Genomic DNA, 25547 nt, shown 5'->3' on the forward strand with positions numbered 1-25547 from the left:
TATGCGAGAAAGAGATTTTTCAGAAAGAGAGAGAGAGAGAAATGGAGAGAAAGAGCCATGTGAGTGCCAAGCCTCCCACATGGAAGCAGGCCCTGGCACAAGAGAACAAGAGGAGATCATGTTAAAAATCATCCCTGGAAGTGGAGAAAAAGTGGGAAAGGAGCTAGAAAGAGCACCAGCTCCCTCTGCAATGTGACTTCACTTCAGGAAGGTACTGGAAAATTGGCTTAGCAGGATGTGGTAAATTGGAACTTAGGATCAGGGTTTCAGTTTAGCACGATGTGGCAGTTCACCAACAAATAAGCAATAACAACATATGTATAAGTAAAAACAAATAGAAAATATCCAAAGGACATAGGAAAAGGAGTTCTGTTTCACAAAACTGTTCAGCTATTTTACATCTATATGAAATTTCATTATGTATGAGTGTGTATATACACATAATACAGATATAGATAGAAACGTTTTATTATGTATGTGTGTATCTATGTTTACATCCATATTTTTCTTTCTTTCTTTTTTTTAGTTGCTCAGTATGTCCAACTTCTTGCAATCCCCATAGACAGTAGGCCACCTGGCTCCTCTGTCCATGGAATTCCCCAGGCAAGAATACTGGAGTGCGTAGACATTCCTTTCTCCAGGGGATCTTCCCGACCTAGGGATCAAACCTGGGTCTCCTGAATTGCAAGTAGATTCTTTACCATCTAAGCCACTGGTGAAGCCCCAATATAAATATGCGTGCATGCTGCTGCTGCTGCGACTAAGTTGCTTCAGTCGTGTCCGACTCTGTGCAAGCCTACGGATCATAGCCTGCCAGGCTCCTCAGTCCATGGGATTCTCCAGGCAAGAATACTGGCATGGGTTGCCATGCCATCCTCCAGGGGATATGCCTGACCCAGGGATCGAACCCACGTCTCTTACGTCTCCTGCATTGGCAGGCGGGTTCTTTACCACTAGCGCCACCTGGGGAGCCCCATGTACATATACTCATGTTATAAAATATGTCTATTTTTATGAAGTCATTTAAAAAAATTTTTTAATTTCATTTTAAATTAAAATTTAATTTTATTTATTTTTTACAAATTGAATTAAAAATTTATTATTGGAATAATTGCTTTACATTGTTGTATTAGTTTGTAATATACAACAACATGAATCAGTTATATATATATACACACACATACACACACACATATATTCCCTTCCTCTTGAGCCTCCCTCTCATCCCCTCCATCCTACCCCTCCGGGTCATCACAGAGCACCAGGTTGAGCTCCCTGTGCTAGACAACAGCTTCCTACTAGCTATCTATTTTACGCATGATGGTGTATATGCATAGTGTATATCTGAAAAAACAACCACCCCAGAGACAAAAACCTATCACTTTCAGAAAGCAAAAAGCATGAGTCAGAGGGACCAGGACTCAGAGCAGGTAGGTTTTGGGAAGCAAGATGGAGAAGAATGATCCGGAGTCCGGATTGCTGCCCAAAGAAAGTTAAAGCAGTCTATTTAGAGGGAATCTTGGCAGGCAGGGGATGGGGGCATGTGAGCACCATTCACTAAGGGGAGCAGGTAAATACAAAAGGGGTGTGTGTCCCATGGCTTATTTTTCATGCTGCCCTAGAAAGCCCTAGAAAGACTCTCTACTAACATATAGGCCATATCGGTGGCAGTAGTTGCACTGTCTTTAATGTCTTTTTTTTTTTTTTAATCAATATTTTAAGAAACATTTATTTATTTATTTGGCTGCATTGGGTCTTAGTTGCAGAATTCAAATCTTTTATTTTCAATGTGGCACGCAGGATCTTTAGTAGTGGCATGTGGGATCTTAGTTCCTTGACCAGGGATCAAGCCCTGGGCCCCTTCTGTTGGGAGTGTGAAGTCTTGGTCACTGGGAAGCCAAGGAAGTCCCTTAATTGTATTTTTTTTTAACTGAAGTATAGCTGATTTATAATGTTGTATTAATTTCTGCTGAATAAGAAAGTGATTTAGGGATTATACTTATATATACATTCTCTCTTCTTTTCCATTATGCTTTGTCACAGGACAATGAATATAGCTCTCTGTGCTATGCAACGCAGGAGACCCGGTTTAATTCATGGGTGGGAAAGATCCCCTGGAGAAGGGATAGGCTATTCACTCCAGTACTCTTGGACTTCCCTGGTGGCTCAGATGGTTAAAGAATCTGCCTGCAATGCAGGGGACCTGGGCTTGATCCCTTGGTTGGGAAGATTCCCCTGGAGGAGAGCATGGCAACCCACTCCAGTATTCTTGCCTGGAGAATCCCCGTGGACAGAGGAGCCTGGCAGCTACAGTCCATGAGGTCGCAGAGTTGGACAGGACTAAGTGACCAAGCACACACAGCACAGCCCTGTGCTATACAGTAGGACTTTGTTGTTTATCCACTATCTATATAAAAGCTTACATCTGCTAACTCCAATCTCCTCTTCCATCCCTCCCCAACTGTTCTATTTTCATGTAGATCACAGAGCAAAGTACAGGGCAGTGCTGTTGGGATGACAAAGCGTGCATGAAGTTCAAAGGGCACCCAGAGAGGAAGGTAAGTGCTGGACTGATCTTCTGTGCTGCTGACTCCAGGCACTGATTCCAATGCTGGGGAATCAGCTCTTCATCTTTTCCCATGGAGCTGTAAAGGGCATTTTATCGCCATGACTGTGGGCTGAGTTGTGTCTAAATTATTCTGAGATAACCATGAAGTGGAGGACAATTTGTTGCTAACCGCATGAACTATGAAGAAGGGAATCTGATTGGTTCATGACTATTTTAATGCTAAAACACTCTGATTCTATCTTAATATTAGTGTTTCTAGGGTCCTTGGTTATTTGAGTGTTTGTCTTTACTGAGATGAAAAGAAAACCTCAGTGAAATATAAAAGGCTGGATGTTAAATGCGCTCAGTTGCAAAGTGAAGCAAGTCAAGATTTGCTCCCCACCCCCACCCCCACCAATGCACTTTAAAATTTTGGTTTGAATGACTTGTCTTCACGTCTCATCCTTGCATGGCCACACGTCTAGTCACAGACTGTGACTCCAGCTGTTTGTGTCCTGTCCAGGACCAGGAGGGACCAGCAGAAGATGAGATTTCTTCCTCTCTGGCTCTTCTCCTTCCTCACGATCACCGAGGGCCGAGATGGCTTCCTAGAGGTTAGCTGGTGTATGTCCTGTTTTCCTTTCTGTCTTTTTGCCACTTTGAGTTCCCATCACTCTCTAGGCAACTGAAATGACATAATTTCATAGACTTGGAATCAGAAGTGCTGGGTTCTTGTCTCAACATTACCTGCCTTAGTTGTGTGGCCTTAGACGAGTCATTTTATCTCCTGGAGCTTAGATGACTTGACAGCAAAACCAGCATCTTGGACTAAGCCATCCTGGAGATCACATCTAACTCAGCACATCCTCTCCTATGGCCTCTTTGATGGAGAAAAAGCATATAAATCCACATTAATTAACATTAGCAATCCTTGGACTCTTTCCTATTCTCACTTTCTTTTTTTTCCAATAGTCATTTTAAAAATAAGAAGTCATCTATTTTTAAAATTTACTTATTTGGCCATGTCAGGTTTTAATTGCAGCTCACAGGCTTAGCTGCCAGGCTGCAGGCGGGATCTTAAATCTTCAAGCAGGGATGGAACCTGTGTTCCCCACATTAGAAGATGGCTTTGTAACTGCTGGACTACCAGGGAAGTTCCCATTTTTTTAAATTGAAGTAATAATTTACATATTTTAGTTTAGCTAACATAGTTAATTTACAGTTGTGTTAGATTCAGGTATACAGCAAAGTGATTGAGTTGTTTAGTTGCTAAGTCATCTCCAACTCTTTTGTGACTTGATGGACTAGCCCGCCAGGTTCCTCTGTCCATGGGATTTCCCAGGCAAGAATATTGTGACCCGATAGACTGTAGCCCACCAGGCTCCTCTGTCCATGGGATTTCCCAGGCAAGAATACTGGAGTGGGTTGACATTTCCTTCTGCAGGAGTTCTTCCCAATCCAGGGATCGAACCCATGGCTCTTGCATTGCAGGCAGATTCTTTACCACTGAGGCACCAGGAAAGCCCAATATATACACATATGTATTCTTTTTCAGACTCTTTTCCATTATAGGTGATTATAAGACATCGAGTATAGTTCCCTGTCCTGTACAGCCCTTGCCACAGCCCAGAAAGATCCACAGGACCTGCCTCCCCAGAGATACTCTCTGACCTCACTTCTGCCCCCTCCCCCGCAGCACATAGCTACTCTGGCCTTCACGTGCCAGGCATGTTCTTATCCCGTGGCCTTTGCACGTGCTGTTCCCTCCTCTTGGAAAGTTCTTTCTTGGAGATCCTCACTTTCCCACCTCCTTCAGATCTGTGCTCAAAAGGTGTCTCAGCCATGTCTTGTCTTGTACCCACTCACCATCTCGCTAGGTTTTAGATACATAATTTTAATTTATCTGGGAAATCCAACAACATGAAATACAGCATGTTGTATGAAACAGCTTTATGAAATACAACATGACAAACCCTTGCTGTAATTCTTTTTTTTTTCTTTTTAACAGAGGGATGAAGGCATCAAAACAAAACAAGAACTCATTGTGAATAAGGAAAAGCCTCTAGGTAAGACTCTTAGACTGGAAGCATACACTGGAACCAGGAGTGATAGTAAAGGTATTAGTCACCCAATCATGTCTGACTCTTTTAGACCCAAGGACTGTAGCCTGCCAGGCTCCTCCGTCTATGGAATTCTGCAGGCAAGAATACTGAAGTGGGTAGCCATTCCCTTCTCCAGGGGTTCTTCCTGACCCAGGGATCAAACCCAGGCTTCCTGCACTACAGTCAGATTCTTTACCCTCTGAGTCACAGGAGAGCAGGGTTTAAGTCCTAGGAGTGCTTCTGATGGATTGTATGATCTTGGGCATGTCGTTATATACCTCAAATCTGTAGAATGATAATAATAGTAATTCCTTGTGAGGATGAAATAATATAATAGAGGCATAGTATCCTACCCCGTGCCCAGCCAGTAACTGCCCATATTCCTCCTTTCCTTCCTCATCTTGATCCCAATAATGTAATTAAAGGCACAGACTTCAATCTAGAAATGAGTCGTGGTCTGAAATTTGATTTGTAAGTGTGGTGTCTCAAGCATTGTGTATATTTCCCCATGGAAGCAATACACACAGATGGTTGTTAGATTCCTGGGTCAGACCACTAAAGCTTTATTATGGTGCAGTAAATCTTTCACCCCAATCCATCTGGGCCTCCCTCGTAGCTCAGTCAGTAAAGAATCTGCCTGCAGTGCAGGAGACCCGGGTTTGATTCCTGGGTTGGGAAGATCCCTTAGAGAAGGAAATGGCAACCCACTCCAGTATTCTTGCCTGGAGAATCCCATGGACAGAGGAGCCTGGCGGGCTACAGTCCATGGGGTCGCAAAAGTCAGACACTATTTAGCGACTGAACGATGACAGTAAATTTGCCACCCGACAATATATTCACAGGGCCATAGACCTTCCCACATTGTAGCAAGGCCATAATTCTTTGGGAAAATGAAATCAGAATTTCAACTTGGAATGCTGTAAAATGGTAAATGCACACATACACATTGAACTGCTGCAAATGCCAGGCACTATTTTAGGTGTGTTAGATGAATTAAATTCCCACACGGATCCTATCAGTTAGGTTCAATCACCATCTTTATTTTAGAGAGTGTGAAACTGACACAGCCCAGGGAGGGGCGGGGGCGGGTGGAGGCTTGATTCAACCCCAGTCCGTGTGGTTCCAGAACAAGAAGCATTAACCCCTGACAGTGTGGCCAGGGTCAGCCTTTCCGCAGTTTCCCACCTCTTACCTGTCTGAGCCATGGGAGTGGATATCTCCTTAGCCCTCATCACTGGGGGTAATTCCCAAGGCTGGGATAGAGTTTCTGGCCTGAAGGAGGCAGGGGAGAGGTGAGTAGGTGGCAACCGTGACAGACAGGAGTCTCCTGTTAATGTCCCAGGACAGGCTGCAACCTCTGGATTTCCTTCCAAGAAGCCTAGGGATTTTCCTCTGTGTGTGTTCAGTCACTTCAGTCATGTCCCACTCTTTGCCATCCTGTGGACCATAGCCCACCAGGCACCTCTGTCCATGGGATTCTCCAGGCAAGAACACTGGAATGGGTTGTCATGCCCTCCTTGCCTAGGGATTGATTCAGCTGCTTTTCTTCCCTATAAATCTTCCAACTCCCCAGGGCAGTTTCATAGGAGCCCTCTCCATCTCATCTGTGCCCGGAGAAAGCAGGGTGGTGTCCTGAGAAATCTACAGGATTCTTAGAGGTTTCTTTGTCAATGGCAATGAAATGAAACTCGGGGGAAAAAGATACTCATCTTTTGCCTCTTTGTCTCTGAAGTCCTTGACATTCTCAGTCTGGGGTCCACAGAGGACCTTGGGAGGATATTAAGACCCCATGGAATTTGATACCAAATTTCATGTGAATGTGTCTAAGTAAATTCTGGGTGGGGTTCCTCTTCTCTCCCAGTGCAAAGCACCTAATGGCCTCTCCTTAAGGAAACGAGAAGTGCTGCTCAGAAACGATAAGGTGGAGGTGAGAGTGCGTTAAGGTTCAAGTAAGGTTTGCTTTGTTTTTTACTTTGGCATTTCATCTCAGTATCAAACTCAGCTAACTAGTGGAACATTTGTGCATAAGAGGGAAAGGCTCTTTGGAGAGGAAAGAGGGGACTGGGGGTTTTATTTATTTATTTTTTAAAGATTTTTCTGGTGTGAATCATTTTTAAAGTCTTTATTGAATTTGCAATATTACTTCTTTTATTTAATTTCAAATTTATTTTTATTAATTGAAGGATGACTACTTTACAGAATTGTGTTGGTTTCTGTGAAACATCAACATGAATCAGCCATAGGTATACATATTATTGCTTTTTTTTTGGTTTTCTGGCCTGAAGGCATGTGGGATCTCAGCTCCCTGACCAGGGATTGAAACCACGCCTCCTGCATTGGAAAGCGAAGTCTTAACCACTGGACCGCCAGAGAAGTCTGAACTGGGGGTTTAGTATCAGAGATGCTTTCAGAAGACCTGAACTGAGGGAGCAGGAGGGGAGAGTGACTAAGACTTCCTCACCTCTTTTCCCTTCAGTCTTGACCCTGAAGCTTGACTCTAGATGTGACCTGAGAAGTAGGGACAATCAGGACATCGGAGCTGAGCTGGATTGGAGAGCACGGAGCAGCTAATCTGGCAGAAGTCAGAGAAGAGATGTGTCTTGGGCCTGTGTGGGCGGTCTGCATGCTTTACTCTGGAGGTTTATTTTCAGTCCATGACTGGATGAGCGGAAGTGAATACCAAGCAGCGTCCACGAGCCCCACGCTGAACCTGACCTCTCTTCTGCCCTCACTTGCTCTGCAGTATCTCCCTCCCAGCCCAAGAAAGGATGCCTCTGACTGTCTCTCTTTTTCCTAGGCTCAATCCAGGAATATGAGCTGCTGCTTCAGGTGCACTATCGAAATTCCAAGGAGAAAAGAGAGCTGAAGGAATTTCTGAAGTTCCGTGCGCTTTCCTCATTTTTCTTACCTGAGCCAGTGAAGATAATCAGAGCAAAGGCCACCACGTGTGAGTCCATCTCTGTTGACTGGGACTAGAAATGGGGAATATGATGCCTGAGTCGGGTAGAGCTTAGGCTATCCTGTGGAATCCGTCACCCCTACAATAGCTATGACTGAAAAGAATGTTGTTGCTATTGTTTAGTTGCTAAGTTGTGTCCAACTCTTTGTGACCCATGGATGTCACCTGCCAGGCTCCTCTGTCCATGGAATTCTCCAGGCAAGAATACTGGAGTGGGTTGCCATTTCCTTCTTCAGGGGATCTTTCCGACCCAGGGATGGAACTCGCATCTCCTGCTTGGCAGGAGGATTCTTTACCACTGAGCCATCTGGGAAGCCCCACTAACAACCACCACAGTGGGGTTAGGAGAAATTAAGAAATTTTATAAAACAAAAGTTCTCAGGGTGTGATACCCAGACTGGTGGTAGCAGCAACAGAGAATGTAAAAAAAATGCAAATCTCAGACTTTGCCTCCTAAACTTTGAAATGAGACCCCTCCCAGAAGATTCTGTTGCATGATCAAGTTAGAGAACCACTTCCTGGGCACAGTTGTGTGTAATTTCACAACAGTGTCTGGTGACTTGGCCCCAGGGTTTTGTTTTTGTTTTTGGGTTTTTTTTTTTGGTCTGTTAAAAAGGAAGGATTTTTGGTGGGAGTTTTAGGTCAAATAGAAACATTCAGGATTGGTTAATAGAATTTTTCCTTATGACTCTCAACAGAAAGGTCCCTCTGTCTTTGCCATATGGCTAACAGGGACTTTGGGGGAGTGATGCTAGGCTGATGAGAGCCTCCAATAAGACAGTGGACAAATACCTTCTAGAATCCTTCAAATAACTCTCAGGTTGACAAACCTTCTTCTGCTTCTTTCTCCATTCAAAGGGTATCAATGAACATACATCCTTCTTTTGGATGCTAGTAGCTCAAATGGTAAAGAATCTGTCTGAAATATGGGAGACCTGGGTTTGATCCCTGGGTTGAGAAGATTCCCCTGGGGAAGGGAACAGCTACTCACTCCAGTATTCTTGCCTGGAGAATTCCATGGACAGAGGAACCTGCAGTCTACAGTCTATGGGGTTGAGAAGAGTCAGACATGACTGAGAGACTAACCCTTTCACTTTCACTTTCCAAGATATTTGATTGTTGTCTGCTGGATTTCTGATCCAACCTCAGTATCTATTGAGCAGGATGTTTCCTTAACTTTAAACATGCTTGTTTCCATTTTGGTTTCATTCTTCTAGCTTTTGGAGAGAGATACCTCTAGCTTTTGATTCAGATTCGGTGTCAAAGCCAAGGATGAGAACTCAGCTATAGCCCGTTTATGAAAAAGGCCCGGTAAGACCAAGCTCTGTTTTTCCTGCAGACTGTGGCTACCAGAACAGGGCCCTGCACTGTGCCTGTGAAGACAGCTACTCCTGGTTTCCTCCCCAGTGCCTCGATCCCCAGAACTGCTCCCTTCTCAAGGCAGGATCACCCCAGACCTGTGACTGTCATTCCAGCAACCTCACCCAGAGCGTCTATTTCTGTGAGAGAACAAGTAAGCATCTACGGATACCCAGAGGGGAGCCAGGGCGTCTCCTGCCTCCACCTGTGACAGAGAGAAAAAGGACTCTTAGCTCTGCACCCCGATGTTTCTCTTTGCCTTCCAAAGGAGAGCTAGTGTTTACAGGCAGATGGAAAGGCAGAGATGACATGCCATGTTAGGCTTGGCTGGACACACTGAGAAAGTTGGAAGTGCAGAAAATTCAGATATGCAAGTTGGTGTTTGGGTGCCAGTTTATCCTGGAGGTACATCTAGTTCACCTCAACAATTCTATGATTCTTCTGAAATTTAGGGAGATTCCTTGGGAACAGCCTGAGTAAATAATGTTTTCTTTCCACTTCTTGGGCCAACATCAATTTCCAGAAAATAAAAATTCAGAGGGGTAAAACAGGGAGGGTTATCTAGTAATTATAGTGAAAGAAATGCTCTAAATTGCCAACAAATACATGTACTGGATGAATTGCCAAAACTAAACGGAAGTTGAAAGTCTAGCTTAGGAAACCAGTGGATGCTGAGGGAGCTACTGCCAGCTTAGGTTGATGTTCAGTGTATGATAAGGTGACCCAGATGATATGGGCCCCCAACAGACTGAATAACTTTAGGAAATGTCCCCAGTGACTAGTCCAGTTGTCTTGAAGCCCCAGAGTTTGGTAAAGTGGAGCAGAGAGTAAAGGAGGACCTGAAATAGCCCAGCTTCCCTGGGTATCCTGTGGTCCCTTTCTCAGGACCACAGCAATTCAGGTTAAAGTGATGCTTATTTATTTACTTTTTTATTTTTAAAACTGTATTGAAATACAGTTGATCTACAATGTTGTGTTTAATTTCTGCTATACAGCAAAGAGATTCAGATACACACACACACACATACACACACACACACACACACACGTATGCATCTGTGCATGCCAAGTTGCTTCAGTTGTGTTTGACTCTTTGCAGCCCAATGGACTGTAGCCCGCCAGTCTCCTCTGTCCATGGGATTCTCCAGGCAAGAATACTGGAGTGGGTTGCTATGCCCTCCTCCAGGGGATCTTCCCAACCCAAAGAGTGAAGCCATGTTTCTTATGTCTCCTGCATTGGCAGGAGTGTTCTTTACCACTAGCACCACCTGGGAAGTCCATATACATATGTATATGTATATATACATGTATTCTTTCAATATTCTTTTCCATTATGGTTTATCAAAGGATATTGGATATAGTTCCCCGTGCTATACAGTAGGACCTATTGATTATCTATCCTATATATCATACTTTGCATCTATTAATCCCAAATGACCAATCCTTTCCTCCCCAAATAACATGTAATTATTAAGCACCATCTTTATACCCAGATCTGGAGCAAATTCTGGGAGGTCACTATAAGGCATTTCTCTTGCTGTTGATGCATTAGCAAGCTGCTTGGGTAGGCCAGATTGTTAACACATGTAAAAAGACAATGTCATATTTTCAATAGATTTTGATGGAATCCTACTCTTTGAAAAGTGGTCCATTTCTGATCCATCTTTGGAGGAATACAAGCATGAATCAGAAAGGGATTACATTCACAAGAGTCTTTCCCAAATAGAGTAGGAATGTATATACATGAGGTGTGTTCACAGATAGATGTGTAGATGAAAAGGCTGGAAGGGAGGTATGGATAAAGTACTGTAGGAATTTAAAGGAGGGAAAGATTCTTTTCATATGGGACCTAGGGAAGGCCTTGCAAAAGAGGTGCATTTAACCAAGTCCTGAATGAAAGACATAGGATTTGTCCATCCAGAGGTAAGGAATAGCCTGTCCCAGAGCAGAAAGGCACCAGTGATAGGTAAGCAAGGGTTAAGTTGGAATTAGCAAATAGTGATTTTTTAAAAAGTTTTCTTTTTAATAGGGACAACGTTTAAGCTCAGTGCCTAAACTGAGATATACTTCATTGCTAGTGGCTGTTGTTTGTAACCACATATGAGTGCTTACTTGCTTACCTGCTTATAAGGTCATCCCCTTCATCAGCTTTACCATTGCAAAGGGGCTTATGTAACTCAATGAAGTCATGACCCATGCTACTGGAGGAGGAAATAGCACCCCACTCCAGTAAAGGAGGAAGGGAAAAATATACCCATCTGAAGCAGAGTTCCAAGGAAGAGCAAGGAGAGATAAGAACGCCTTCTTAAGTGAACAATGCAAAGAAATAGAGAGAAACAATAGAATGGGAAAGATGGGATTGCTTCAAGAAAATTAGAGATACTAAGGGAACATTTCATGCAAAGATGGATACCATAAAGGACAGAAACACTATGGACCTAACAGAAGCAGAGGTGGTAAGAATACAGAGAAGAACTATACCAAAAAGGTCTTAATGACCCAGATAACCATGATGGTGTGATCACTCACCTAGAGCCAGACATCCTGGAGTGTGAAGTCAAGTGGGACTTAAGTACCATCACTACGAACAAAGTTAGTGGAGGTGATAGAATTGCAGCTGAGCTATGTCAAATCCTAAAAGATGATGTTGTTAAAGTGCTACACTCTACATGCCAGCAAATTTGGAAAGTTTAGCAGTGGTTGGAGGACTGGAAAAGGTCAGTTTTCATTCCAATCCCAAAGAAAGGCAATGCCAAAGAATGTTCAAACTACTCTACTATACAATTGCGCTCAGTTCACTTGCAAGCAAAGTAATGCTCAAAATCCTTCAATCTAAGTTTCAGAAGTATGTGAATGGAGAACTTCCAGCTGGAAGTACAAGCTGGATTTTAAAAAGGCAAAGGAACCAGAGATCAAATTGCCAACATCTGTTAGATCATAGAAAAAGCAAGGGAATTCAGAAAAGCATCTACTTCATTGACTACACTAACCCCTTTGACTGTGTGGATCACAGTACACTGTGGAAAATTCTTAAAGGGATGAGAACACTAGACCACCTTACCTGTCTCCTGAGAAACCTGTATGCAGGTCAAGAATCAACAGCTAGAACAGGACATGGAACAATGGGCTGGTTCAAAATTGGGAAAGGAGCATGTCAAGTCTGTATATTGTCACCATGCTTATTTAACTTTTATTCAGAGTTTATCACATGAAATGCAGGGCTGGATGAGTTACCAGCTGGAATCAAGATTGCCAGGAGAAATATCAACAACCTCAGATATGTAGATGATGCCCTCTTATGGCAGAAAGTGAAGAGGAACTAAACAGTCTCTTGATAAAGGTGAAAGAGGAGAGTGGAAAAGCTAGCTTGAAACTCAGCATTCAAAAAACTAAGTTCATGGCATCTGGTCCCATCACTTTATGGCAAATAGAAAGGGAAAAAGTGGAAACAATGAGAGACTTTATTTTCTTGGGCTCCAAAATCACTGTGGATGGTGACTGCAGCCATGATATTAAAAGATGCTTGCTCCTTGGAAGGAAAGCTATGACAAACTTAGACAGTGTGTTAAAAACTTAAAGACATCTCTTTGCTGACAAAGGCCCATAGAGTCAAAGCTAAGTTTTTTCTAGTTGTCATGTACCGATGTGTGATTTGGACCTTAAAGAAGGCTGAGCACCAAAGAATTGAAGCTTTCAAATTGTGTTGCTGGAGGAAACTCTTGAGAGTCCTTTGGACTGCAAGAAGTTCAAACTAATCAATCCTAAGGAATCAACCTTGAACTTTCATTGGACTGATGCTGAAGCTGAAGCTGTAATACTTTGGCCACCTGATGCAAAGAGCTGTCTCATTGGAAAAGTCCCTGAAGCTGAGAAAGATTGAAGGCAAAAGGAGAAGGAGCAGCAGAGGATGAGATGGATAGATAGCACAACTGACTCACTGAACACGAATCTGAGCAAGTTCTAGGAGATAGTGAAGGCCAAGGAAGTCTGAAGTGCTGCAGTCCTTGGAATATCAGAGAGTCAACCATGACTTAGCCACTGAACAACAACAAAAGGTAGTCTTGATTACTGCAATTTCCCATTATGTTCCAAAACCACAAAAGAGAATTATTTTTCTTCCTGTGTTACTTACTTTAGGGGAACATTCATCATAAAAAGAAATTGACCAAAAAAATAAAAATAAAAAAAATTGAAGTACCACTGTCAAATAGATAGGCTGAATTAGACCTTTGTAATTTTATGCTATATCCAGTGAGTAATTTTTATCTCTGTAAATTTCTTATTTTCCATAGAGGTTTGGGGTACTTTCAAAATTAATGAGAAATTTACAGAAGACCTTTTGGACTCATCTTCTGCCGTGTACGCCCAATATACCACTGGAATTGAAATGCAGGTAAGTATTTTCCTCATTACATAAGAACTTGTTGGTTAAACATAACTTCAGATGTTTTCTAATTCAACATGTTTATTTAACACATATTCTTTATTCATTTTTCAATTAGTTCTTACCCAGCAGTTAATCACTCTGCCCACAAGGAATATATTTTAAACATATTCTTTCAAGGAGTGTTAAGCAGCTGACCTCTTCTCATTCCTTTAGTGCTTGGTTTTGCTCATTCATTAGGGTATTATTAAATCAAGCCTTATTATTTTCTGATTTTTATTTGTCTAAAGAAAGTTTTCATGATCTGAGTGCAATTGTTAACATTTGGGATTTTTTTTTCCTTAAAGAAGCCTCTCTTGTTAGAGGCTAAAGCGAGTACTCTCCAGAATTCTGGACTTCATACTGAAGTCACATAAAACTACCTCTGTCTAGGCTGGTGGTTCACGTGTGGTCGTAACTGAAGACATGCACAAATACTTCACAAGTAGATTCAGTTTAGAAATAAATGGCTTATTTAGGGGAAGGAAAAGATAGGTTTGGGGTGAATTTATTATACTACCTGGCACCAAATTCATCCTCTAATCTAAGCAATTGCTTCTACGTTCTTTATTAGCCACCTCAAGATTAAACTGTATGTGTGTGCACAGGCGTGTGGGTGTCCATTCTCTGCTGTCATTTTAATAGTATTTCTGTAACACACAATTACCTCCTGCCAAGTCTCTTTCCTTTGCTCAGGGCTTCAGTTGGTTTATTTATTGTCTGCATCCATTTTTTTGCTCAAATGTCTTTCTTGTGTGGGGACAAAGATCAACACAATGCCCTTTGCTCTCTTTGTAAAGCTAAAGGAAGCATACAAAGGAATCCAAGGTTTTGAATCCGTTCGAGTCATCCAGTTTCGGTAAGTACCACAGTGGTCTTAGAAGGGCCTCCCCAGAGCCAAGAAGGATGTCTCATGCTGTTTCCAAGTGACCACGACAGAAAATAGGTCAGAACTGGTCTTTGACGTAGGATTCTTACTAAAGCTGGATAAAAGTCTGTGATGCTTGCAAAAGTCTGAAGAAGAAGGCCTATATTCTCACTTAAATGTTTTTGCAAGCATAAATATTAAATGTCATTCTCAAAACTATGGATCAGAAACTAGAATCAGAAACCCAGATGGCAGAGTAGAGCTTGGAAAGAAGCAGGAAGGCATGAATAGGAAGGGGCAAGGAGTGGAGATGAGGCTCGTGGATTGTGAAGGAATGGGTTTGCTCCTGAGCAGAGAGGGTGTAATGTTGTATAACTGCGAGCCAGAAGGGGCTCCTTGGGTAAAATATTAAATTTTTTGTGTAGATATCATTTATGTACCATGCTTCAAAGCCCAGTAGTCATTGTCTACAGCAAATAGAGAGGTATTTAGTAAATTATCCTTTTGTTGATACTTTAATTCAAAAGCTATTTGGTTAGTTATCCATGTGTGTATTGATTACCAGCTATTTATAGTCTGTTAGAGGAAGTAATGACTTAGAGGTCAGAGAATTTAGCTTCTTATATTTTTTTTTCACAGTTAAAGAGTAGTTATAGGAAATTTTCAATAACATTTGTTACAAATATACTGTTTTGAACATTATCCTTTAAGTCTTCTCATGTACTTACAAAAAGGATCACATGTATAATATTCTTTAAAATTTAGTTCTAGGAAAAACTCTGCTTCCTTTTTCTTATATCAAGGTCTATATAATTCATGTAACTTCTGCTTCTGACTATGTCGTTATTAAATTCATAGACAAAATTGAAAATCAGTCAACAGTTTTGTATTCAATATTCACATTTTTCTTTTCCTTGGTCCTGGTTTTCTATTTATATTTCTAATTTATGTTCCATCAAATTATCTATTTATCTTACAAATTGTCCTCAATAATTCATAGACAAAATCACAGTAAAAGTGGACTTGTCTATAAAATGCAACTATTTTGGTCTTGCTCTTTACATATATGACCTAAAGTAAATCTTAATCTCTCACTTTCTCTATTTATCTGTCAGACAGAACTATTAATAGCTATGGAATCTGACTAAGCTCAATTACATAAAATGAAATAATAGGCAGAAAAATACTTTTCAAACACTACAGAAGAGCCATATCAATGAAACGACATTGTGACCATTACAACCTAAAAAGGTATTTGGGTTTATTTATTGTGAGTTCAGTGTAGCTCAATGTTAGTTCAATGAAGTGATTAAGAATTTGACCTTTGGAATAATCTTTGTTTAAATCTAAAAAAAAGAAAAGAAAAAAAATTTGAGCTTCAGAGAGCCAAAGGTTCTTATCCATCAACTAATAACTTTTAAGAAATATTACTTTATTTGGCTACACCAGGTCTAGTGTGGCCCACAGGATCTTTTTAGCTGTGGCATGGAAACTCTTTGTTGCAGCATATGGGATCTAGTTCCCCAACCAGGGACCAAACGCCAGGCCCTCTACACTGGGAGGCTGGAGTCTTAGCCATCGGACCATCAGGGAAGTCCCCATCAATTAATAATTAATGACCTGACCCAACTTCTCTTTAAGACTTTGTTCCCTTATCTATAAAATGAGAATAACCCTAAAGCCTAACCCTCATTGAATTGCAGGATTAAATTAATATATATTATCTCACTGGCTTTCATAACGTCAAATACCGTCTGTATGCAGGTGGGTTCTAAACATGTTACGTGACTTCAGCCTCTCCCTTAAATTCCAAACTCAAATATCCAATGCCTATTAACATCTCCAGTTGATTTTCTAGTAGACATGTCAAATGTAACATGTCCAAAATGGGGGTCCTCCATCTCCCCCCATCATAACCTTTCACATTCTTTTCCTGCCATCTTCCCCATCTCAGTTCCAGAGATGCTGTTCTCCTAGGACCCAGGGTCCTAAGATCTAGAACCCAGATCTTACAGCTCTCCGTGCTTATTCTAGGGACTTTTTCTGGCTGTGTCATGTCTTAGTTATAGCACATGGGATCTTTCACTGCAGCACACGGATTCTCAAGCTGTGGCACGTGGGCTCCATTGCTCCACAGCATGTGGGATGTTAGTTCTCTGACCAGGGATGGAAACTGCATCCCCTGCATTGCAGGGTGGGCTCTTAATCCCTGGACCACCAGGGAAGTTCCAATATGCTTTTAAAAAGATCTATATGAAGAAACTTTATTTTGAAATTTTTATAGGATATAGTTGATTTACAATGTTGTCTTAGTTTCAAGTATACAACCAAGTGAATTAGTTCTACATATACATTTATCCACCCTTTTTTAGATTATTTTCCCGTATAGGTGATTACAGTGTATAGAGTAGACTTCCCTGTGCTATACAGTAGGTGCTTATTAGTTACTTATTTTATATATCAGTTCAGTTCAGTCACATAGTCCCGTCTGACTTTTTGCAACCCCATGGACCGCAGCACGCCAGGCTTCCCTGTCCATCACCAACTCCCCAAACTTGCTCAAACTCATGTCCATCAAGTCGGTGATGCCATCCAACCGTCTCATCCTCTGTTGCCCCTTCTCCTCCAGCCTTCAATCTTTTCCTAAAATCTGGGAAAGATTTTATATATAGTGGTGTGTACATGTCAATTCCACGCTTCCAATTTATCCCTGCCCTCATGTTAAACCCTGGTAACCATGTTTGTTTTCTATATCTGTAACTCTATCCCTGAGCTTGTCTATCATAACACTTAACAAAATTTAGAATTATATATATTTATATATAGTGGTTATTTGTTTCTATTTTCCTTGCCTTCTCTATCAGCATGTAAGCTCTATGTAGGCAAAAATCAAATCTGTTTGATCTATTCCTACAGACCTAAGGTCACCCCCACAGAGTAAGCTCTGAGTGACTGAACAAATATATCTCATTTTTCTTTCCACATCATCACTGTAGAGATGGAAGCATCGTTGTTGGGTATGAAGTTGTTGGTTCCAGTGGCACATCTGAGCTCCTGTCGGGCATTGAGCAGATGGTTGAGAAAGCTAAGAAATATCTGCGCCAGCTGTATGCACTTGAAGAAAATTCTTTCAGAGTGTTCGGAGAAGGTAAAGCTGGATTCTGTAGAATTAGGTTACCTGTATATGGGCTCAGATCCTCAGTCATGTGGGACTCTTTGTGCCCCAGTGGACTGTAGCCCGCCAGGTCCCTCTGTCCATGGGATTTTCCAGGCAAGAATAATGGAATGGGCTGCCATTTCCTCCTCCAGGAGATCTTCCCAGAGCAAGGATTGAACCTGTATCTCCTTCATCTCCTGTATCAGCAGGTGGATTCTTTATCACTGAGCCACCTGGGAAGCTCCAGGGAAGTAGGTTGTGGGAGCCTAATTAGTAGATTATGTATTGGAGATGTTCCCAAAACAGAATTGTTCTAAGACTGACTTTATCAAGCAGCTGTTCCCTCCCCCGCCCAACTCCCGCCAGGATGAAACTCAATTTCAGCTGACTATTTCAGACTATTTCAGACTCTTGCTCATGGGTGATCTGACCTCTTATTCTTAATGTAAATGTCATGCAAGACTGATTCACTGCAGGCTCTGTTGGAAATGACTCAGCAATAGTTTACTGGTGTCCATGTTGAAAGAGCCCTGGGGCTGATGACATTCCTAAATTATAATCCAAGGGACCCAGGAAAGAATGTTTTTTTTTTTTTTTTCAGGTCTTTCACATACACAAACACACACAGAAATACACAGGCACACACACCCCACTTCATTTCTTCAAATGTTTGAAAAATTCTTTACATTCAGTTTCAATCTCTCTTACCAAGATTTTTGCCACTTTCAACATCTATCCAACAAATATTTACTAAGTGTACAAAGAGCTTAGACACTTACGACAGAGCAGTGGGGAAAAGAAACAAAAATCACAGCCCTTGTGGTTCTTTCTTCTCCCAGTCACGATCATGGTAAGAACCTATTATGAAGGGCCTGGTGCAAGGGGAGCTAAGTGGTTGGTCATGATGTGACGGGAACAGAGTAGGACATGTCACCCCCAAATGGCAACTGCCTATCTTTTAACCTTATCATGCCTACTTTGTCCCATAGTATCTTGAAGCTTATCTGGTATTCTAGCATGCCCTTAAAGAGGGTAAATATTTTCTAGGAGCGATCACACCTTGGCTTGTTTTCAGTGAATACTTACTATTTGATAGCTCACTAAAAGTCAGATTGTTGGCCTAGACTACATACCTGGAGGGAAAGGGGGCCAGCCTTGGGGAGGGCAGAACATCAGGAAAGAAGAAAAGGGACTGATGGGGGTAAAGATGGGCATCAAAAATAAACTTCTTCTACTCCTGAATTTTGCCTAGGTTTGGCTCTGAAAATATGACTTCTAAAGCACTGCTATTAATACATAGTTTGTAGAGAGTGTCAAGACATTCTTCTACTGTGTTTCTATTCTTTTCTCTATTTCTCTGTTTCTATTGTTTTCCAGCCCAGTGTAACAGCATTGCCTTTGGATTTGGGTCTGAGAATGACGAGTACACTCTTCCCTGTAGCCTCGGCTACATAGGAAACATCACAGTCAGGTGCCAACCCTCTGGGTGGCATATCCTTGAAGAGATGTGTGTGCTCTCTGAGCTGGAAGAACTGAAGAAGGTAAAACAAAAAAAAAGGCATTTCCACTTTGCAGACTTGCCCTGCTTTTGAGTTTCACAGCGGGTGTCTCCAGTGAACCCTCTTGGGGGTAGGTAATATGTATCAGTTTGTCTCATTGGTCAGATGTTGGTGACGTCAGAGCCTGGGAAACCCAGGAAGTGTAAGCATGAGTAGTGAGCCTAAGTGGCAGCTGAGAATGTCAGAAATGTCAGACTGGATGGTTTTCAGGGGAGGGTGCTGCAGAGGTGTGAATCAATGTGGTGGAGGGCTACTATAGATGGCAGAACAGCAACTAAATCCAGAAAGCCTGGGAATTAAAGATCTAAGTGAAGGTGTTAAGTCAGAAGCCATAACCTTAGTGCAAGTGAAGATGTACATGTGTTAGAAATGGGGGTAGGGAGTGGGTCAGCAAGAGGTGAACCATATAGAATGAGAGAACTGCAATGGCTCTCCAGGGCCATGCACCTTACCAATTTCCTTCTATAGACTGGAAAAGGAGAGAATAGGGGGCTAATGGTCCCTCAGGTAGCAACAGTGTTGAACTAGAAATGTGGTCACTGGATTAGGGCTATGACCTTCATATGATGCTCTCTTAGGAAGATTCAAGTACTTAAGACTTGATAAATAGAAAAATGCAAGCAAATGGTGAGGAGTTAAAACTCAGTTAAAAGGGACTCCAAGACCAGTTCACAGATATGGTCCTGCAAATAGACCTTCATAGTGAACAGGGCTTCAGTTCCAGCTAGAGACCCCACTTCGGAAGCAGAGAACCCCCCATGGTATTCACCAAGGGACTGTGGAAGCTTTACCCTCCGTTTCTGGACCTCAGGTTCTTATCTGTAAACTTGGGAGGGAGGTCGGAGCAGGTGACTTCTGGGGCTTATCCTTATTCTTGCTGTCTTTGCTTCAGCTCTGGACATAAACCATAGCTGGGACTAGGCCACCCCAGGGTATAAGGACAAGCAGATCCCAGGTGCTGAGGCAGAGTACAGCTCTGTCAACTGAGAAGAGTAAAAATGAAAACAGGGATCTGGGTTCCTGGGTTGACAGGCTTTGAGTAAGGAGAATATCCCTTCTAGGTGCCTTCCAAATTAGCTCAGTGTTGTGGAAGCAGGTAGGAGCCTCAAGGAAAAAGTAAAACCCCAAATCCAGTGACCAAGTGTAGTCAAATCTCCACGTACATCCCTTTAAATCCTCTATAGCAGTGGTCCCTAACCTTTTTGGCACTAGGGACCAATTTGGAAGGCAGTTTTCTCATGAACTGGGAGGTAGAGGAATGGTTTCTGGGTGATTTAAGCACATTACTTTATTGTGCACTTTATTTCTATTATTATTACATCAGCTCCACCTCAGATCACCAGGGATTAGATTCTGGAGGTTGGGGACCCCTGCTCTACAGGGATTTCGCAGCATAGTAAACGGATATAACATTTAGTGCCAAGCAGACCATGCCTTTTCCACTTCCTAGCGGGGTACTGTTTGGAAAGTCACTGACTCTCACTTCAGGTTCTGTATAATTAGGGTAATAATTTATATAAAAATACTTTTTAATGAAACTCTTCAAATTTTAATTTCCTTAATCAAAATGAAAATAATCATGGTACCTCCTTTACAGGGTAGTGTAAGGAAAGCTGAAACTCCAATACTTGGGCCACCTCATGCGAAGAGTTAACTCATTGGAAAAAACTAATGCTGGGAGGGATTGGGGACAGGAGGAGAAGGGGACGACAGAGGATGAGATGGCTGGATGGCATCGCTGACTCGATGGACATGAGTTTGGGTAAACTCCGGGAGTTGATGATGGACAGGGAGGCCTGGCATGCTGCAATTCATGGGGTCGCAAAGAGTCGGACATGACTGAGCAACTGAACTGAACTGAACTGAACTGAAGGATTAAATCAAATCAGTGAATCCCCAGTAAAGCATTTAGAACAGTGTATGGAAAATAGCACTGAATGACAGCCACCGTAGTGTTAGTGTCATTGTTATATGATTATCCTAGGTTATCATGCACCATACAAATGTTAGTTATATGTGGCCATGAAACTGATACAAGTCTGATGAAGCACAAGCACTACATTGTTTCCTAGAAGGTAACTGTTTCTGTTGCTAGAATTCACGAGAGCTGGCCCGCAACAGTACTGACGCAGAGGCAGCTGTGTCGTCTCTGGTGCAGAAGCTTTTGATGGTCATCCAGCAAAGCCCATCAACCACAGCTGGGAACCTGGCTTCCGTGGTGTCAATTCTGGGCAATATCTCATCTCTGAGAAAAAGCTTCACGGTGTCCAATTCAACAATGGAGGTAAAGTCTGCGTGAGCTGGAACGGCTCACTTTAAATGCTCGATCGGGTAGGAGGAATGGCAGAAGCCCCAGTTGATAAGATGTTGTTGAAAAGGACCAAAGAGTCATGTAACAGTCTTTGTGTGAGTTTTGCTGCTTCCTCTGCAATGTATAAGAATCCCCAGGATTCAATTGTGTGTGTACAAAGTAAGAGGGAGCTGCCTCCAGGCAGGCCGCCTGGGTGGCACCTGGCTAAGGGAAAGGTGTAAGTCTCTGCCCTACATGACACTGAATGATACAGGTGCCAACTTTTTGATACTTAATATTGAGTCTGTAGTTTTTCCTTCCTGTGGCTATAAACTCTGACTCTAGTATATTATATTTAGTATATTTTAAGAACTCCATTTCTTGAGTGGGGAATTCATGATTTAGTTTGGATATTTTAAAATTAACTTTAAAAAGTCCTCAAATAAGACATGCTCACTATAAGATATGCAAATAAACAAAAAGAAAAATAAGTGATATGTAATCTTGTCACTCTAGAATGGCCAACTGCTTACATTGTAGGTGTTATCTCAGTGCCTAGAAGATTGACAAGGGACGCATAGCAGGTACTCAAGAACTATTTGTTAAATAAGTTAAATAAGTTGTTAAAAAAATTTCCAAAAATTTTGGATGTGTGCATTTTATATGTTAAAGCATATAATATTTTACAAAATTGGGTTTTATATTATGTATACTGTTACATAATCACACAATGGTCCTTAACTATATAAGGTGAACATTATATGTCAGAAGTGACATTAAATGTGAATAAGTTAAACTCCCTGAAACAAAGATGCTCAGATTTGTTTTTTTCAAAAAGTCTGACTATGTACTGTTAATGAGACCAAATAAAACAAAATGACACACAAAAAAAGCTAAAAATGAAATGAAGGGGAAAATAGAGCTGCAAACACAAACCAAAAGAAAGCAGAGATTGCTGAAAGCAGTAAAAGAAACCCACTATGGGATTTGAGCCAGGAGTCACAGAGGGCTCAGGGTGAGACTCAGCTAGAGTGACAGATGCCCACAGTAGATGCCTGGGGACCAGAGCTGTTAAGAGTGAGTAAGGGTCCTGGGGGAGAAAACATTGCCTTTCAGGGATGTTTGGAAAAGGAATGTCTTAAACTAAGAATGACCCTTAAAACCCACAACTCAATTCAAGGCTTCCTTGTTGCATGTCCAGGGTTTAAGAATTTTTGTTTTTTAGTTTCCTCTGTTAATGTCATAAATATACATGAATTAAAGCTTGAACATTCGTGACATGAATTTAGAACTTCTGATGTTAGTAAAATAAACATAATATGGGAAAGGAGTTACAAAGAACGTCTCACTCTTGGACCCTCAGCCTGAGGAGTCGTGCAGTCCTGTTTGCTATCTCAGAAGCAAGAAATGCACATTTTTCAGCCCCCATTGCAGCATTCTCCTCCTTCATGCCTAAACCCTGTTTGGCTTATGAATTCCTGGGACGTGTTCACCCTGGAACTGACGTGATTCTGTGGATCTTTTTTCCTTAGCCCAAAGCTTTCCCTGTGTGGAGCACCATGCTATATTTCACTGCTAAGTTTTAATGTGTGATCCTTGATTGAGCTAATTCTCTGGGCAATTTTCTTGAGCTTAAGATTAAGGACTATCCATCCACAGTCCTCTGACCAGTTTACTCAAAATCCAAATTGACTTTCATCCTTGTATTTTAGAATGTCATCAATATAGCTGATCACATCCTTAATTCAGCTTCGCTAACCAACTGGACAGTGTTACTGAAGAAAGAAAAGAATGCCAGTTCCCAGTTACTAGAATCACTGGAAAACATCAGCACTCTGGTACCTTCGACAGCTCTGCCTCTGCATTTTTCTCGAGACTTCATTAACTGGAAAGGGATTCCAGTATCTGCAAATCTCAGCAATCAAGGTTACAATTATGAAACTGAATTTCCCCCCCAAAATACCCCCAGTCCCATCACAGGCCATGTGTCTATTGGGCCAGGACAATTCGAGAAGCACCTTCTACATACTATCATCAGCATGACCTCCTTGACCCTGGGGAACATTCTACCCATTGCTGAAAATAACAATGCTCAGGTTAATGGGCCCTTGATATCCATTATTATCCCAAACTCTTCCATCGATGAAATTTCCCTGACTTTTTCTAAGATGAAATTGAATCTGAGTCAACCTCAATGTGTGTTTTGGGATTTCAGTCATTTGCAGTGGACAGATACCGGCTGCCACCTAGAGAATGAAACTGCAAACTTGGTGACATGCCTTTGTACTCACCTGACCTCCTTCTCCGTGCTGATGTCCTCTATTGTCCCCCCTGCCATCGCCCCCATTGTGAAATGGATCACCTTTGTGGGACTGGGGGTCTCCATCGGAAGTCTCATCTTATGCCTGACCATCCAAGGTCTGTTTTGGAAGCAGGTCAACAAAAACCAAACCTCACACAGCCGTCACATCTGCATAGTGAACATAGCTCTGTGCCTCCTGATTGCAGATGTCTGGTTTATTGTTGCTGCCACGGTGGACACAAACTCTGGCGTCTGCACAGCTGCCGTGTTCTTTTCACACCTTTTCTACCTCTCCTTGTTCTTCTGGATGCTTCTGCTCGGGTTCCTGCTGGCATATAGGGTGATCTTTGTGTTCCATCACATGGCCACATCTTTGATGGTGGCTGTCGGGTTCTGCTTGGGCTACGGGTGCCCTCTCATTATATCCATCATCACCTTGCTGGTCACCCAGCCCAGCGATGGCTACAAAAGGAAGGATGCATGTTGGCTTAACTGGTCTGATGGGAGCAAGCCTCTCTTGGCCTTTGCGGTTCCTGCCCTGACTATTGTGGCTGTAAATTTGGCGGTGGTGCTATTAGTTCTCACGAAGCTCTGGAGGCCAGCTGTTGGAGAAAGGCTGGCCCAGGATAACAAGGCCACTGTCAAGCGCATAGGGAAGAGCCTCCTCGTCCTGACCCCTCTTCTGGGGCTCACCTGGGGTTTCGGCATAGCAACAATGGCGGACGGCCAGAATCTGTCTTGGCACGTTATTTTTGCATTTCTCAATGCATTCCAGGTAAGAACAATGAGAATAGCCTATTGTATAGTCAGGTAACTGGAGTGTAGAGAATTGAGGATGGGAAGACCACTCTGGAGATGATCTCATCTCCCTGCCTCCAGCAGGACTATTACAAACAAAACCGCCTGCAACAGTGAACAGAAGAAAAAGATCCATTTTTTTCCCCAAAAGTAAATATTAGCCTTCTTCAGTAATCCATTCCAGTGTTTTAAATGTTTGAATTTGTGTAGCTAACACTCATCCCCCTTGCTGTTGACCCAGTCCTCTTTGTCTTGTGCTGATCTCTGTGAAGGCATACAGGGAAAGGGAAATAAATCTAGAATACTTTTGGAGTCTGAATGGTGTAAAGGAAGTCCCTAGTGTGCCACAGAGCAGTGCCTGGCCAACTGCAGGCAGCACTGTTTTTGTAAATAAAGTTTTATTGGACCACAGCCACACCAGTTCATTTGCATAGGGTCTGTGGCTGTTTCCCTTACATGGACAGAACTGAGCAGTAGTAAGAATCTGGATGACCTGCAAAACCAGAAATATTTACTCTCTGACTCTTTAGAGAAAAGGTTTGTGGACCTCTGCTGTCAAGCACGGGTTTTACACGCCATGATCAAGGAGTGTTCAGCAAGTAGGCGGGCAAAGTATTCCTTAGATTTGGAGAATCTGGAAGAGAGCCCTCAATCCTGGTTCAAGGAACATTGGCTGGGTCTCTTAACGCTGAACAATGTCTCAGGGTAGTGGCGGTTAAATGTTTGTACTCTGGAGTTAAATAGCTGTAGGCTCACATATGTCATGTTATCCAACTGTGTGACTGCTAACAAGTTATTTAATTTTTCTATCCTCAATTCTTTTATCTGGTAAGTGAAGTGAAGTGAAGTCGCTCAGTCATGTCTGACTCTTTGCAACCCCATGGACTCTAGCCCACCAGGCTCCTTGGTCCATGGGATTTTCCAGGCATGAATACTGGAGTGGGTTTTCATTTCCTTCTCCAGGGGATCTTCCCGACCCAGAGATCGAACCCAGGTCTCCAGCATTGTAGGCAGACACTTTACCGTCTGAGCTACCAGGAAAGCCCCTGGTAAACAGGGATAATACTATCATCTGTGTGCTCTGGTGCTGGTGCTCAGTTGTGTCCAGCTCTTGAGACCCTGTGGACTATAGCCTGCCAGTCTCCTCTGTCCATGGGATTCTCCAGGTGAGAATACTGGAGT

The 25547-nt window shown here is 42.3% G+C and overlaps 1 protein-coding gene across 3 annotated transcripts in view; it reads left to right on the plus strand.

Annotated features, from left to right (window-relative positions):
- ADGRF1 (adhesion G protein-coupled receptor F1) overlaps nt 1–25547 on the plus strand; it is a 44809-nt gene that overhangs the window by 12095 nt on the left and 7167 nt on the right. For 2 of the 3 annotated variants that reach the window (XM_070361028.1, XM_070361029.1), the window contains exons 2-12: nt 2481–2558; nt 3034–3162; nt 4557–4614; nt 7448–7597; nt 8949–9122; nt 13261–13361; nt 14192–14250; nt 17256–17407; nt 18794–18957; nt 21071–21259; nt 22978–24342. In XM_070361028.1, the coding sequence (XP_070217129.1) occupies nt 2529–2558; nt 3034–3162; nt 4557–4614; nt 7448–7597; nt 8949–9122; nt 13261–13361; nt 14192–14250; nt 17256–17407; nt 18794–18957; nt 21071–21259; nt 22978–24342 (2571 nt within the window). In that variant the 5' untranslated portion in view covers nt 2481–2528. The remainder of the gene's footprint in view (nt 1–2480; nt 2559–3033; nt 3163–4556; nt 4615–7447; nt 7598–8948; nt 9123–13260; nt 13362–14191; nt 14251–17255; nt 17408–18793; nt 18958–21070; nt 21260–22977; nt 24343–25547) is intronic. The other variant, XM_070361030.1, reaches the window with a different exon arrangement.

This window comes from Bos mutus, chromosome 23 (genome assembly GCF_027580195.1).
Source record: "Bos mutus isolate GX-2022 chromosome 23, NWIPB_WYAK_1.1, whole genome shotgun sequence".
NCBI classification, from domain to species: domain Eukaryota; kingdom Metazoa; phylum Chordata; class Mammalia; order Artiodactyla; family Bovidae; genus Bos; species Bos mutus.